Consider the following 16938-nt stretch of genomic DNA (forward strand, 5'->3'; position numbering starts at 1 on the left):
CCTCAGCCCACATGCAGAATTTATAGCATGATGCTGATGCCTTCACTCAGAATATGTCCCTGCAGAGTTTAACAATTACCCCGGGTGAGGTAATAAGTTAAAGGCTCTGCATGAGGAAGTGTAGTTTTCTTCTCCCTGATTATGTCGTATTATTGCATATCATGTGGATACAGTCACAGTGTCTTATCAGTCTGACATTCTAAGTCGCCAAGACAGCCAGATCATTTGAACCCGATCCATCTGCTGTTGGACTCCTGGAGTTTGGAGGCTGGAGGCTAACAGTTATCAAGGAGCAGGAGTTCGGTGAAATCCGTCTTTGGGTTACTCGATGAAAAAAAAAATGCAGGTTTTCTGCCTCTGTGGGGATTTTTGGCAACAGCCCCCGAAACGTTCCTCCTGGAAGGCCTTAGGAGGATCACAGATCTAACGTCTCCTCGGAGCTGTTGAAGCTTGACTTTTACCTTCCTGTGAAAGGTGTTGGTGCATCGATGATTGAGGCCCGCAAAGCAAACAAAGCATCAGAACAGGCATTTTAATGGACACTTTTCACAGCAGCGCCGGTAGAAGACGGGAAACATTAAGCTAATTGAGTTTTACTCGATGCAAGACTTTGAAAGAGTGATATTCAAAATGATGAAGAAAATAAACAAAAGGGCCGCTCAGGAAAACAAATGGTTTTGAAAGCTGAGTAAACTGAGTGACATCACTCAACTGAGTCTCAGCTCAGCATGTGGGCAGGATGATGTAATGAGAGCCAGCCCCCCCCCCCCCCCCCCCTCCCTCCTTAAATGCCCAGTCACAGTGGTGCACAGGGAGACCGCTTTTAATTCATCACTTGTTCGTTGCCTTTAAGTGCGACTATTTAACATTTGAGAAAACACTTGTGATGTTTGACACATCTTAATGTGACTGCTTAACATAATGGCAGGAGAGCAGACGTTAATCCACGAGGAAGTGGGAGAGCAGCGAGCTGTGAGCACTCCGCATAATCTGTTGTAAACGGCTAAGACAAAAGAGTTAAATGTCTTTTGTGCTCTGATGTCTGTCTGAGGTTAAAGTGAGTGTTCACCACCAACAGCTAGACCCCTCAGAAAGTACACACCCACACCATCACCAAAGCCCAACACCCAATGCCAACGCTAATACCAATGCCTATGCTAAAGCCGATGCTAAAGCCGATGCTAAAGCCGATGCTAAGAAGAAACGGGTTTCAGATGAAACCACAGCAAGAGATTCTAATCAATATTCCTACGGGACGCACCATTGACAACTTTGAACTTTGAACATCAACAACTGTTTGACCTGTTGCATCGTAGTATAGAAGACCTGCAACGCAACGCAACGCAACGCAACGCAACGCCCACCTTACCTCCAGTGTCTAGTGTATGATTGTGAATGAATGAATGTCAGGTCGTCATTGTAAATGAGCGCTGGTTCTCTGTTGACCTACCTGGTTAAATAAAGGTCCAAAAAAAGAAGAGCACTGTAAAAACAATAGGGATTGTTGGTGGTAGATTTATTACAGTGGTGACTTGTCCCCAATTCCCATGGACTAAGGTTCTGAGGCACAGAGGACACCCCACCTCTCCAGTCTACTAACATACAGATTAATGTCATTCAGTCCTCATAAGTTACTGGCAGTTTATATGTCAGGTGGTCTTTTAAAATGATGATGGCAAATACCAATTTAAATACAATAATAAATGGAAAATGCAGTTCCTCAAGTCTGTACTCTGAAAAGTGGGCAAACTGCAAAAGGCTTGGAAGCAGGCAAGATTTCTCACTCTGCAGTGTGAAAAAAAAAAAAACTTCTAAAAGTTTGCACATGGTCCTTGAATGACTCTTTGTTTCCTCTCCTTTTCCACAGCCAACACTTAAAGCTATGTAGAATAAATAAGCTGGCAACACGAGGAAACACGAGAGACAGAGTGTGTTCTCTGGAATCCTGCCACCACTTGGTTGTCAATGTGAATGTAAGTAGGCTGCAAGTGTGAGCAATCACTGGAAATTATATACTTTTAGAGGGATTTGATATAAAGGTATTAAGCCTTTCTGAGATGTTTGGCAGCCAAAAATCAACGGCAGTTATATTCATGGACATGATGCGCGCCACAACTGTGGCTTCTTGTCAATTTGACTGTATTGCATATTTTCCGACTGTTTGCGAGTGTCTGAAGTGGATCCCAGCAGATTGGTGTAATAGGATAAATGCGGCTATGGAGAGGGCTCTGGCCCGGCGAGGGCACCACATGGTAGGTGGGATGGAAACTCTACTCTTCTGCTCATATCCATTTCCCCAATGCCTCTGCTCAGCTCGTCGTCTCACTGGAAATTTAAGAAAGCCTCTAACAGGCTGCTGAAGGGAAGATGGTTAGGATGAGTCAGGCCTGTACTCATTTGGACTTTCCTCCCCTTCTCATTTTCACCAACCATACTTCAGAATTCAACTGCAAAAGCGCCCCATTATGGAGGTGGGCGATGACTTAAAGATGATGGTCTGTGGCGTTGAGCATGTGGGACGCTGTGGTTCAGTCTACCATCAACTTCCAGCGTGGCCAATTGCAGTCAGCACAGAGCCATGCAATCAGGTCAAAATCTCAAGATCGGTTAAGCCGAGCATTCAACAGGGTTTTCTCCGGGTGTACCATTCCAGGGTGTTATGCAAGCTCTCTGCTGTTTATCAGGCTGTAAACGGGCTGAGATGGAACTGATGAGATTAACCGGGGTGTCTCTGTGATTGAGATTGTTGCAGAGCCAAAGAGCTCTGCCCTGCTTCCTATAGGTTTGATTAGAAGTGGTCCAACTGGACCCTGAAACTCAACAAGCCTTCATAATGCAGTGTTTTACTCAACTGCTGTACAAGACACTCAAATAAAATTCTAGTCTCTCTTAACATGAAGCCTAAGTAAATCTTGGTTTACAATCTTTATAACATTTTTTTAAGACAATACGTTTTATGAGGTTTTTCAGTCAGGTTTCAGAGCTCATCATAGCACAGAGGCAGCATTAAAGACCTTCTAATAGCATCTGATAATGGATTGTCTCTGTGCTTATTTTATTAGAGCGTAAGAACATCTCCTTCTCCTCTAACTCACATCAACCTTCCTCCTCCTCCTCATCATGTCCACCAGCTCTCTAGCTTCTCTCGTCATCGTCCCAAACATTCAAAGTCTCTACTCTCAGTCCTAAACTCTTCCATTCCTTCTTCTCTCACTGTTGATGGACCCGTCTTCCTCCTCTTCTTCATCTCTGTCTTGGACCCACAGTAATCTAATTTCCAGCAGCGTCCCCTTCCGTTTGGATCCTCAGACCGGTCCTGCTGAAGGTGAGAGGTTCAGCCCCTAACAGTCGGACCACCCGTAAGGATCCGATACAGTAAGTGTATGTGGCAGGCCTGGGCTGGATCACCGTGGCATTTGGAATTACACCGATGTTGACTTGCCCCCCCCCCATCCCCACCCTTCCCAGTCGTATAACCACACTGTTCCCTTGCAATAGATTTCAACAGGTTCTTGCTCTCCTCTGTGCTTGTTTATTATTGTTCCAAATGAGAGCGTGCAGAGTTTCGAGTGGAGGAGTGGGCCCGATGTCGACTTCACGCGTGCCCCCCCCCTGCTGCATCTCTCTGTTTTACCGAGAGCCAAATGTAATGTCGGGGACGAGGAGAGGAGGGGAAAGTTGGCTGAGGCCTCCACGAGTACACGAATGTGTGAAAAGCAATTATCGTCAAACTTGAGCACGAACTGTCGGGAGCTGAGCTACTGCCTCACAGCTCGGGCGGTTTATGGGGTATAAAGGCTGCATATGCTGATAGTGTCATCCACACACACACACACACACACACACACACACAGAGCGATGATGCACCATCTAAACAGGGAACAGATCCTAGAGCCTTTCAGGTGAAACAGAGAGCAAAGAAAACAACTTCTTTTTCCTTCCTTTCTCTTTCGTTCTTACTTTGTTTGATGAAACAAATGAAGAACGAGAGATGCAGCAGGAAACGGACCGAGCAGCAAACAGAACGCGTTTATAACCTCCACCTCGCAAAGATCAAAGGGGCTCAGCATGAATGCAGGTCAGGAGCTCATCCATCGATGCCCCCATGGTCCAGGGCTCTGCGTCTTACCAAAGGAACTGAAACCACCTGATTGGTTGGCCCAGTAAAGCTCCTCCGACACCTGGAACTATGTGTTCATCATTAGTAATTGATCAGTTATCACCCTAAATCTGGGTTGCCTTAATGGAGGATCTGGATCTGGTTCTGGTCTAGAAGGAACTTCTCATCTTCACAGGTTGACAGGCCCTACTGACTGCCTCTGCATTATCTCAGCTACATGCAGGGGGTGGCGTCGCATATACCCCCCCCCCCCCCCCCCCCCTGCTGCTGTGATCCCACGCATGCTGAGCCCCTCCCACATAGAAGGAATTTGGAGTCAAACTGGATTCGGGTCCAGATCTGAATGCACCGTGTACTGTTGGCTGCTCATGTCTGGATATTTTTTATTGGGCTTCTATCCCACAGAAAGTCATTTAGAACACATAAATATTCACATTTCTGCCTCCGGGTTTTATCGACACTTTATTTGCCCGAGATTCACCCAAAGCGGAAACAACGCTTGCATTCACACAGACAAACATAATCAAGGTTCAGGTACCCCTTCAGAACATTTTATCATTGGCTAATGTGTTTAAAGTGGAAATCACATGCAGCTATATTACAGCTGCTGTCCTCATCCTGCATGCCGATAAATGAATTCTAATAATTCCATAATTCTAAAGTTTGGCCTGATGGTGGCGCTAGAGGACAGGTCCAGGTTTCATTATCAAGGCGGGTTATCTATGTGTTCAACAAATAAACAAAGACACTGACAGAAACACTTTGGTCAACAATTTCCTGTAAATCATTTTCTGGAGGCAAAAATAATCCCGGGGTCAGATTGAAGGCTGACCAGATTTATGCCTGATCATTAATCACGTCTGGAAGCTGATCCCTGACAAACAGTACATGCGACTGGTGCTCTCAACACCCCTAATCACACACACGCACACACACACACACACACACAGCAGCACGTCTATCGGCTCGTCCTCCATTGTCAGATTGATTTCAGGCCTATTCTGATCCATTGGAACTCAAATGGGATTAGGCGGCTCCCGGGGCCCCCGGGGGCTCCTGGGGTTCCTGGGGCTCCACCTGGCTCGTCTGGGTGTTTTTCAGTGGAACCCGCTCAGGAGGCTCCTGTTCGCGTTTCTATTGACACGCTACACCCACGTAGAGCGGCTTCATCAGTGATCAGTGAAACAGATGCTGCATCAGAGGAAGGACAATCTTGTGTTCATCCCAAACCCTGCATCAATCCCGGCCGGCGTAATTAAACGACTCTGATTCGGGGGGGGATCAAAACGCAACTTGATACGCAGACTTCAGAAACAATTGCATTTTCCGAATAGCGTTGCTCGCCACCAGAAAGCGGCCCGAGTCTTTTTAGCAACACTGCGAAACCTTATCCCCCCCCCCACCCCCCCCCCTCGTTTGGCTGGACAGGATGCTTAAATTTCACTGCAGATTTAGGAGAAACGAAACAGGATGGATTTGGGGGATATTTCATTCATCTTCCTTGTCTTTCATGGCAAAGGAAATTAAGGCAAATCGGGTTCAAATAGACCTCTTTTCTGCCCCCCCCCCCCTTACTTATGCTAAAGCCTGCCAGAGACTATTCCCTCTTTCTCTCTATGGAAAGTTAAGACCCAATTAGCCAGATTCCTAGCTGATCCCTGGTGTGGATGTGTATTCTGCTGCAGGTGTAAATAGCAGAGGGGTTAAACTAGCAGGGATTTCACATTCAGCCCCCCCCCCAGTCAGAGCCAAGCCCGGGCCTAGAAATACTTCAGCAGATTGGATAACATGGCTTTTCAGGTGTGTGAATTATTCGGAATGTTTTCAGAAGAAGCTAACAGGGCAACAGCGATGACCCTTAAAGCAGACTCGATGCCGCCTGAATGCTTATTGCACAGACTGATTTGCATTGCGGCCTCAATGGTTGAGAAAAACCAGCTTTGCGTTGGGAACTTCGGGCTGTTTGCGCCGAGCCGCGGTATCGGCACATCTCTCGGGCGTTTTTTTCCATAAATACTGATGAAATCGCTATTACATTAGCCACGGCACATGCCCGCATGCTCATTGAATTAGCAGCCTGTGATAGGAATCGGCAGCAGTTACGTGCCAATAACAACATGCAGAGAAGGATGCAGCTTAAGGCCGTAGAGGGGGGGGGGGGGCCTAAAGCAGGCCCGGGCTTTGTGTACTTTGTGTACTGCGACAGGTATACCGTCTACTCCCGGCATCAAGAGGAAGATGCAGTGAATGCATCCAGACCAGGACCACCCGCTAATAGGATCAGCTCAACACAACACAAGGAAATAAATATCTACAGGACTGTCCGCGGCGCTTCGCCTTTTCTCTGCGTGATTAAAATACACCGCGGGCCACCATTTGAATTAGCCCAAAATCCAGCTCAGCACTGTAATTGAATTTTGCAGATTCTTGTAGTAAAAGCTCTCTCTTCCTGTCCGAGAGAACGCTCGGAAAAGAAGGAGGGGAAATATGGAAGTTGACCTTGTAAACTCCTGGGAGCGAGCGCGGACTCGGGAACGCGACGGGCCAAAAGCTCTGACAGTTTTCAGCTGCGGGGGAATGTTAATATGTATTTCCAGGATTATTGAATTATGTGCATGACAAACGTCTCGGGGAATGGCGAGCGTTGGCTCGGGGGTTTATGAGTGCAGGCTGGTCATCTCCACGCTCCGGTTGCCAGTAATGATGGTAATTATTACATGGTTTAAATGTAATACTGGATTTACTCTCAGGCTCCTGAATAACTGGCACGCTGCGCTAACCCTTCACATCCGCCCCCCCCCCGGCCTGCACAACAAAGGGCACGTTGAGGCTCACCTCAGAAAGGGGGTCTCTGGACCGGCTGGTTACCTGTATGCATGTTTTGTTTTTTTGTTTTAATGGGGGGGGGGGGGGGGATTATAAAGATGGGATTAGGGCCCTTCCACAAGGTGCAGGAAAATGGAAAGTTTGGAGGGAAATATTCGGCTAATTCCATTCTGTCATCAGTGGATATTAAAGATTTTCAGCTGCTCTTTCAAATTATTTTTAAGTGACAATGGCGGCTCTGTTAAACCCGGCTTTGGTTTTAGCGGGTTGTTGTCCCGGAGCCATCGCTCAGTCGACCTGATCGGCCCGTTCCTCTTGCTTGACTCCTCTCATCAGTCTGACTGCTTGTTATTAATGTTACTGATCTTGAATATCTTTGAAAAATGTACAGAAACATGGATTAAAGTACCCCCCCCCCCCGCACTTTGCGGACTGGGTCTGTTTGGCACCTGTTCTGGATTAATGGGGACCTCTGCCAGTAGCTCGACAGAGTTAAGCTTTTAGATTAAGTTACACAGAGGGGTGGGAGCCTCTCGGGCCAGGTGCTGGCTAGGTAATACCTCCCAGACCTCAACAATCTGGTTCTGTTTCAGGACCGAGCTGCCCTTCCTCTGCTGCCCTGGGTCTTGGTGGTACGCCATCACACTTGGGATTTATCAACAAGGCAGGCTGCAAATTGCTGCGGCCCCACGCGTCATCGTGGCCGGGGCCGGATCTATAATCGATCCATACTATAAGAGTAACACTACTATCAAAATGTAAGGCATAGTACTGCAGACTGCGGCGCTCAGGGATCAAACCAGCTCCCGTTCAACATGAGGATGACGACTCTGATCCCCGAGCAGAGAGCCGGCCTATCGGGGGGGTATTGATCTGATGGAGCTGCTGCTTCTGTGTGAAGTCTGACGCGTCTTGGATGAACGCTTGACTTTACTCACCTCCACCTCTCCACGGGGGCTAATTCATGATTAGCAGAGATCAGAAGAAAAGAAACGGGCCCAAACTAAATGCTCACAGCCCAGGTGGGGAGGGCATCAACCCAAACACACACACACAGATTTAGTCTAGGTAATGCATGCTAAGAATGTCTTCAGCGATGGCGGCGACGCTGTGAGAGCTCGCTCACACACAGTCCCGCCTGGCCGTGCTCTTAAAGTGCAGCTTGCGTGAAGGCAGGGCCGAGTTTTACATCCTAATGTGGTCCGTCCGTCCCGCCTGCGTCTCCGCCGGCTTGTTTTCATAGAATAATTGCAGGTTCCATTATGCTCCTGCCACAGCTTTCTGATTTCTGATCATTCAAAGTGTGCTAAGTAGCACCTCTGCGAAACGACCAGGGAGCGCTCCAGAGCCTCTAATGTGCAAATGTGTTTCTGATTCGTCGACATGTGACACGCTCACAAAGCAGTGTGTATTGGCTTGTTTCCTGCCTGTGATCAGTAATTACCAGGATTGGTTGATGGATTCCGATTATAATGAATGATTGATGACCCCTGGAGAAAGTGGCACTCAGCCCCCTCCTCTGTCCTCCGACAGCCGTAAACGGCGTGATGGACGCGGGCAAACGGGCTCGACAGCAGCAACGACGCTGCCATTTTGGAAAACGGACATTTGCATTCGACCCACTTTGACTTGTCTGCATATTCATGCGACTCTCGGAAGCTGCCAACAGCTCAGGGGCCCCTGAAGCGCGTTTCATTCTCAACACCACAGGAAATAGAAACACGCTGATTTTGTTTTCTATTGTTCTCACCTGTGCAGAGGCAGTTTCATTTTGCAGATTTATGCCGGGTTCCTTGTTTCCTGCTTTTCTAGTTTTGCAGTTTGGCTTATTTGACATTGAGAAAGATTTGTAAAGCTTTGCGTGAAGATGAAGGAGGAGGCGGATTGAACTGCGTATCGATCATCCACAGCCTTCGTGTGTGTGTGTGTGTGTGTGTGTGTGTGTGTGTTTATAACATGTACTTCATGTGTGAAGTACATGACTCTGACTCTAGAGCACAAACTACATTGTGTGATTCAAACACTGATGAGTGAGGCAGATATTGAATTTGAGGTCAGGCCACAGGCGCTTCGTGGTTTGCTCTGCAGGGCAGAGGGTCCGGGAATCGGGGCGGGCGGTACCAATCCCAGCAACACACGGGTTCTATTGTGGCCAATCCAAAGCTGCAGTGTGTGCACAATGACCAGCGGATGCAGTACTCGGTACACGTTATGTGTACTGTATATACACGGGGCAGCGATGGCAATCGAGGCAGGAATATTACTCTTTCACTGGTGGGTCTGTGCAGGAAGTGGCATTAAATCAATGACAATAAAGGTGTTTGACTTAAATGTAAAACCTCTACCTATGATGCTGCTGCTCTGTTACAGGCCACACCCCCTATCTTTATCTTAAACCCGCCCCTTCGTTGCTGCTGCATCATGCGAGCAGCGGGCTGATGGGGAAGCTGACGCCGCTCTGTGCAGCAGCCTGGGAGGAGAGCTCTGGGACTGGAACAGGTTTCCTCCTCCCTACGTGTCCTTTCAAAGACACGAGAACAAAATCCACGTCCGGGCGTGGCCTAAATCACACAGATTATAACGCTCTGGAACGTTTAACCTCCTGGGTATAACTTGTTGGATATTTCTGTGTCTATTAACTCTTCAGAAATTCCATCACTTCAGAAATATTTTATCAAGAATAAATTGAATGAGATAACATGAAGCCTGGCACTGCGATAAACTGGCAACTAATCCAGGGTGTGCCCGGCCCCCGCCCGTAGTCAGGTGGGACAGGCTCCAGCATAAACCTGCGGCCTGGATGAGCGGCTGAAGACGTCTTCAAGAGAATGAATGGATGATTTATGTATTTATTTTTGTCAATGTATTTGACAAAATGATTCAAAATCCCACATTTTCAGTTTATTGATTCAGTTTGAATTAATTTCTTTTTTTTTTTTTACTTTTTGGCTAAAAATTCTACTCAATGTTGCAAAATATTTTTTCTGTTTAAATGTTATTCCTTAAGATAAAGCTTCACAACAACTCCGGGAACACTCTGGATAGCGAGTTACTGGATAGACGCGCTGGAAAATATTCCTACAATCTTCTCAATAAATTAAACTCAGGCACAATATTTGTACTTCCATATTACACATATTTAATAATTGGTAATTTTGAGACTACTATATTTGAATTTCGAAGATCCAGTATAAATGACGTTTATAAATGACATTTATAAACGACTTCGGCTCATGTTTGTACGTTTCAGTGATATAACCGGTTTATCCAGAGCATCATTTGTGTTTTGGAGGTTTTAGCTTTGGGCGAAGGTCGTGGAAAAGTGTCTCGCTAGCGCCCCCTAAAGACCCAAAGTTTATTCTACATGTACAAAATACAGCAGAATATTTTCAGAGCCACTCACTGTAAGATACTAACTTTAAAAATGAGGGGAAAAAACAGGAAAAGAAATAACAATCTTATACTTCATTTACTTATGCTGCACTAAAATGTAGAGTCTACCCGACACCAGCTCAGGCGGTCTTATAAACCTCTAATACCTATTTTAAGAGCATCTTATAGAGGTGTTATAGCATTGTTTTGCTGTTATATCATCTTATAGCAACACAGTTGTTATAAAAGCCTCTTATAGGTGTTAGCATCGTGCAACTCTTATAACATCTTGAGATTGTTTTGACTATTATAAAAACTTGTTATACCTGTTATAACATACTATAACTGTTATAGCATCGTCTAGCCACTGTGATAGTTTCATGGATCGTACGTTTCAAACAGATTAAGTAATAAATGCATTATAAAAGCCATCGTTCTGCTTTCTGCGTCTGTGCAGATGCTGCGATGGAATGAACATCCTGCAGCTGATCTTAGCACGTCTTTATGTATCTCCTCTGGGAATGATGCTTTAACAAGTCCCTCTGTTTCATTTGCCACGCTTAACCAGGCTTTACGCCGGGCTCTCGTCGATGCATCTGCTTTTCTCTCTCTGTCCTCCGTCTGCAGCCTGATTGACGCTTCTATTCACCTATAAGTGCTGCCTTCGCTGCACTTTTCCTCGCCTTTCATTTTCAAATGGACGTTTCGCTTTGCAGCAATCGCTTTTCACTCGCTCCTTTCACTGCCACTTTGAAGTGTAGAAATATAGAAATAAATGTGAAAATAATAACAGCATGTGACCCTGTCCTGTCCCTCTCGTCTCACACCCTGGAATCACGGTCTGCATTACAGAAAAGGCTTTTTCAGCAACGGGGAAAGGCTTCCCAATCAAACAACCGGCGTCCATCCGGCAACGAGGACGAGGAGAACCTCATCCTGTTAGAGATGCAAAAAATGAGCTTTGCTCTAAAATTGTCGACCTGCAAATTATTTGAGTTGGATATAGGTTGGAAATAAAATTTAAACCTAATTTGAAACTTTAAAATCCTGTTTGGGTTCACGAATAGCCACATCCGAATACTGATACTGCTGCGTGCACGGCGAGTATGATGGGATGTGAACACAGCGCTGCTCCCGGTGATCGTGCACGGGAGGGATTGTTCAGTGCTCAACCTTTAGCAGAAATAAAATTCAAACAATGAATGGTAGCATTGGAATAAGCATGGATCCTTTATAGGATAAAGTTAACATGCGTAATGTTGCATGTCACAGAAATGTCTGTAGACATGTGTTAATACTATTAATATGTGTATATGTATATTTAAATAAAGACAGAAAGTCACAAGCATGAATTTAATTTTTATATTATTAAGCAATGACGAGATTGTGTCCGTCTATAATGAACACAGCTGCATTTAAAGTGCTGGACAGAAGAAATAGTGATACATCTTTGCTACTAATAAACAATAAAACAAACAGAATTAATCTATATGTTAGGTTGGAAAGGTTTCATCATTCACTGAACGCACAGAATAATTACCTAAAACAATAATTCATAAAATGTTTTAGACGTGCATGTTTCTTCCAGAAATAGTCCCAACAATTTAATAAAAAACAACATATAATAGCACTGTGGCTTGAAAAACAGACGTTTATAACGTGTTTATTGATTTTTAGTGAACAAAATCTATAAGAAATTAGTCCTCTGCTTTCTTTTCCAATTCAACGAATGTAACAAGAATATCAGACATTAGAAAATAGAAAATAGGCGTTCCTTTCTTTCTTTCTTTCTTTCTTTTTCTTTCATCCACAGATATCCATGTGTAAATTAAAGATGGTTCAGAATTTATATAAAAATCAAAGCACCGTTTGAAGCACCGGCTCCTGTTCCCGTGGACGGGCTCGGCTCCACGCGGGGCTCTCGCTGCGTCTTCGGGTCGGATCCACGCGGTGCGGCTTCGGGTCGGATCCACGCGGGGCTCTCGCTGCGGCTTCGGGTCGGATCCACGCGGGGCTCCGGCTGCGTCTTCGGGTCGGATCCACGCGGGGCTCCGGCTGCGGCTTCGGGTCGGATCCACGCGGGGCTCCGGCTGCGGCTTCGGGTCGGATCCACGCGGGGCTCTCGCTGCGGCTTCGGGTCGGATCCACGCGGGGCTCCGGCTGCGTCTTCGGGTCGAATCCACGCGGGGCTCCGGCTGCGGCTTCGGGTCGGATCCACGCGGGGCTCCGGCTGCGTCCTTCTAATCTCTTTCCGAATCTAAACTGCACATTGTCAAATCACAAGCGTATCTGTATCCTGACAGGAGCATGTGTTAAGAGCCCATTGAGCGTTAAATGCAATCAGCAAGTCCTATTAGGGTCTGAACTGGGGGTCCCCCCCCCCCACACACACACGTTCCACTCAACTCATGTTGATTAGCGGCACAAATACGCAATAACTTCTCTTTGTCCAGATGAACGAAGGCGATAATGGGCTGTTATCTCCTCCCGGTCAGGGGGGGTGCTGTCCATTGTCGAGGCGCAGAGGGGGGGTTGATCTGCCCCCCCCCCTCCCCCCCGCAGAGGCGGGAGCGGAGGCTGGTAATGAAATGAACCCCGTCGGTGTCTCACATTTAAATATGGCTCATGATGATTGAACACAAACCAGCGCTTTAATGCTTTCACTGTATTTACGGCGCGTCTGGTGACGTCATCCTGGTAAATCAGCCCGTCACCAGGTTGTTATTTACCTGCAGGCCTCTCGTTATAACGTTACCGGACTGCTTTTCATTTTCCTTTGTGCCGTCGGTGTTAGACAATTAAACAAATTACTAGAGTAACGTTTAAAGTAAAATCCATGTTTAAAGGAAGGAAATGTGTTTTTCCATTACATCTCCTAAACCCGCAGTCTGAAGCTCCGGACCTGTGGCCCCACGGAGGCCCGCGGAGGCCCGCGGAGGCCCGCGGAGGCCCGTCCACACCCGGATCGAGAATGCAAATGCGTCCGCAGATTAGGGAATAATCGGATTACTCGTTGTGAGCCAGCAGCAGCTTCCTCGTGTCTGCACACAGAGCGGATTATCTTAATTGAGTTACTTCTCAATATACAGACCCGCAGCCGTTCACGCAGAGCGCGGCGGCGGCCGTGACGTCAGCAGCCGTGACGTCAGCAGGCTATAAAAGCAGTGCTGCTCTCAGCTGGTCCCATTTACGCAGCAGCAGAGCGTGCTCGCCGGCCGCGCACTCCGCACAGACGCAGCTCCATGACGCAGCTGTAGAACTTCCTCCGCCTCCAGTCCGGGACATTTTGACTTTTCCAGCTTTCCCACCCCCCCGGTTCCCTTCCCCGTGCCCCCCGCCGCTCGTCGGTGTGATGCCCGCCGGGATGTTCAGCATCGACAGCATCCTGTCCGGCCGGCCGAGCTGCAAGGAGCCGCTGCTGCTGCACCGGAGCGGCCCGGTGCTTCTCCCCGCCGGCCTCACGGACTCTATCTACGGCGACTACAACGGACTGTACCCGCCCACCTGCGGGCCTCCCCCCGCCGCCATTCAGTCCGTGAACGGGACCCGGATAGGATATAACGGCTACTACTACGTCCAGGGGGCCGGAGGCGGCCCGCCGTGCTGCGGCTCTGTGCCCGGCCTGAGCGCGCAGCAGTGTCCCTGCGTTCCGGCAGGTAGGAGAACCACAGTACGCAGTAAATGAATACACACATATATATATTTATATGTGTGTGTGTATATATATATGCAGTGCCCCTGCATTCCGGCAGGTAGGAGAACCACAATACGCAGTAAATGAATACACACATATATATATTTATATGTGTGTGTGTATATATATATGCAGTGCCCCTGCATTCCGGCAGGTACAGCCACAATACGCAGTAAATAAATACATAACTATATATATGTGTGTATATATATATATATATATATATGTATACTGTACATTTATATGTATATATATATATGCAGTGTCCCTGCATCCCGGCAGGTAGGATAGCCACAGTACGCAGTAAATATATATATAGAACTCTATAAATAACATTTAAACGACTGAATGGCATTCACTTAAAGATGGTGCGTTACAGTTTCTATATAGACTAGACAAAACGCGTCATAATCCGGCGCGCAAATTAACGTTAAACCCCCCTGAGTATTGACACGGGACGATATTCCCGTCTGGTTGACGTGATGACGTCTCTGAGACCCGATCATCGTCCGCGGAACCGAATCTCAGATGAACGGCTGTTTTAGTGATTCTTTGCTGATGCACAAACAAAAAGATGAACTTTACAATTTACAAAACGACATCCAAGGTGACCCCCCCGCTGACCTGCGTGCGACCTTCCCGGACTCACGTGCCGTTTCTCCGCCGCTGCAGGCTACGACAGCCCGGGCTCGGTGCTCATCTCCCCGGTGCCGCACCAGATGATGTCCTACATGAACATGAGCAGCCTGTCGCGCACGGAGCTGCAGCTCCTCAACCAGCTGCACTGCCGCAGGAAGCGGAGGCACCGCACCATCTTCACCGACGAACAGCTCGAGGCTCTGGAGGGCCTCTTCCAGGAGACCAAGTACCCGGACGTCGGTACCCGGGAGCAGCTGGCCCGCAAAGTGCAGCTCCGGGAGGAGAAAGTGGAGGTGAGCCGGGACAAATGGAGTTTCGTTCGGCGGCTCGATTTGAAAATGACCGGAGCCGGTTTTCTAAAATGCACGAGTTTAAACGGAACGACACCGGGAAACAAGGGGAAGTCATTTGTTACTGTAACCAATAAATGAACATTAAATAATTCAAATTACCTGCACGTTCAGCCGCTTCTTAAAATGCGACTCTATATTTTATTTATTTACAATTTGGATAAATTTGTAACAAACAATTTTGTAGTTCAATATTTGTCGAACGAAAGAGGACCAACATTTTCATCCATCACCGCCGCAATAACAATAATAATAACAACAATAACAACAATAATAACAACAATAATAACAATAAGAATAATAACAACTATAATAACACCAACAATACCAATAATAACAACAACAATAACAACAATAATAACAATAATAAGAATAAGAATAGAAACAGAGTTCAGGTCTGCGAAAATATCGGTAAATAAGAAAGCTACTATTTGATCGGTTTTTATTATTTTTAGAACTACTACTACTACTACTATACTACTACTCGTAAGGCCTCAGAATGGACCAATATAGATCAATTTAAATGATGAAACACGCTGGTTCACCGTGACTAGATATAAATGTTTGTGATTCGACAATTTATAGCGACAGACTCTAATTATAATAAATAAATAAACGCATTCCAACGCATCGAAGAAGCTGTTGATTGATCACCACGTTTCGGTGCGTCGTGCACGTGGAGGAGCCGCCGATGTTCAATTCTGCTTTCTTATTGATCACGCAGGTTTGGTTCAAAAACCGACGCGCGAAGTGGAGGCGACAGAAACGGTCCTCGTCGGAGGAGTCCGAGAGCGCGCAGAAATGGAGCAAAGCGCCCAGCGCGTCGGCGGAGAAAACCGCGGAGAGCAAAAGCGAGGGCGACTCGGACAGCTGATAATGGGCGCGAGCCGCGCGCGTGCGTGCGTGCGTGGAGCGTGACGGCTGGGACTCCACGACGAGCTGCTGCGGTGGATGCGTGTTGTTGCACAGTTGTACATATCTACGTTTTATTATTGCGTCTGTCGACTATTTATATTTAATTTAAGTTTTGTATATAGCAGCGGTCTGTGTGACGTCACGTGTCTAAACGTTGTAACTCTGGTATTCTCTAATTGATGTTGCGTAACTTGGGTTACGCACAGCCGGAAACGCATGAAGGCTGTAAACCACCCAGAGGGGCGCAACGTGCACGAGCAAAGGCCTCTGCAGAGGAGACGAGCGACACGTGAACCCGCATTAAACGTCATCGAAACGTTGTCTGACTGTTTCTCTGTCTGTTCCTCTTCATTTCAACATTGGAGTCCTAGTTTAGTTTATTCCACTAATTATTAATTTTAGACCCGAATTAGTCAGATATTTTTTGGGGGAGAAGATATAATGAGTCAACCTGCTGTTAAAATAATAATAATAATAATAATAAAGACAAGTTGATGTTCCTACAAAAACACATCAATAATCCAACTAAAAGTGCTGAATATTAAAAGGCTGAATATTAAAAGTGATGAATATTAAAAGTGATGAATATTAAAAGTGCTCCTGCTCTGCCTGGAATTGAATATTTTAGAATCAGTATTTTACTGCTGTAAAATGTTATCGGTATTTGTAGAAATAGGATGTAGCTGCCGCAGACGAGCAGAGAAACAGGCTCAATATTTACATCCGGAATATATAGTGGAATAGAACAGGCCGCATGCAAGCGCCTCTGTGTTCTGAATGCAACACCACGAGTTCAGAATCGGACTGTCACCGGTTGACTCGCAGTACGATTAATGACGTCACCAATTAACCGGGATGAGAAAAAAAACACACACACACACACTGGCTAAATAGTTAATAAAGTTACTAGTTTGTTTTTTATCACATAGGTGTATGAATCATAATTAAAATATTATTTGCATCTTGTTAAAAAATGCCGCTTTCGAAAAACATATAAACACACGCACGTCCTCATCTTTTAA

At 46.5% G+C, this 16938-nt stretch overlaps 2 protein-coding genes across 2 annotated transcripts in view; both read left to right on the forward strand.

The window, feature by feature from the left end:
* dicer1 (dicer 1, ribonuclease type III) overlaps positions 1–5815 on the forward strand; it is a 21462-nt gene extending 15647 nt beyond the window's left edge. The window contains exon 21 of the mRNA XM_068752021.1: positions 5806–5815. Coding sequence (XP_068608122.1) covers positions 5806–5815 — 10 coding nt within the window. The remainder of the gene's footprint in view (positions 1–5805) is intronic.
* A 7848-nt stretch (positions 5816–13663) lies between these two features.
* On the forward strand, positions 13664–16239 carry gsc (goosecoid). The gene is made up of 3 exons (XM_068752301.1): positions 13664–13974; positions 14685–14944; positions 15726–16239. Exons 1-3 carry the CDS (start codon positions 13671–13673, stop codon positions 15873–15875), a joined length of 714 nt encoding a protein of 237 aa, XP_068608402.1. The 5' UTR covers positions 13664–13670; the 3' UTR covers positions 15876–16239.
* Positions 16240–16938: the final 699 nt, after the last annotated feature.

This window comes from Brachionichthys hirsutus, chromosome 18 (genome assembly GCF_040956055.1).
Source record: "Brachionichthys hirsutus isolate HB-005 chromosome 18, CSIRO-AGI_Bhir_v1, whole genome shotgun sequence".
Taxonomy (NCBI): domain Eukaryota; kingdom Metazoa; phylum Chordata; class Actinopteri; order Lophiiformes; family Brachionichthyidae; genus Brachionichthys; species Brachionichthys hirsutus.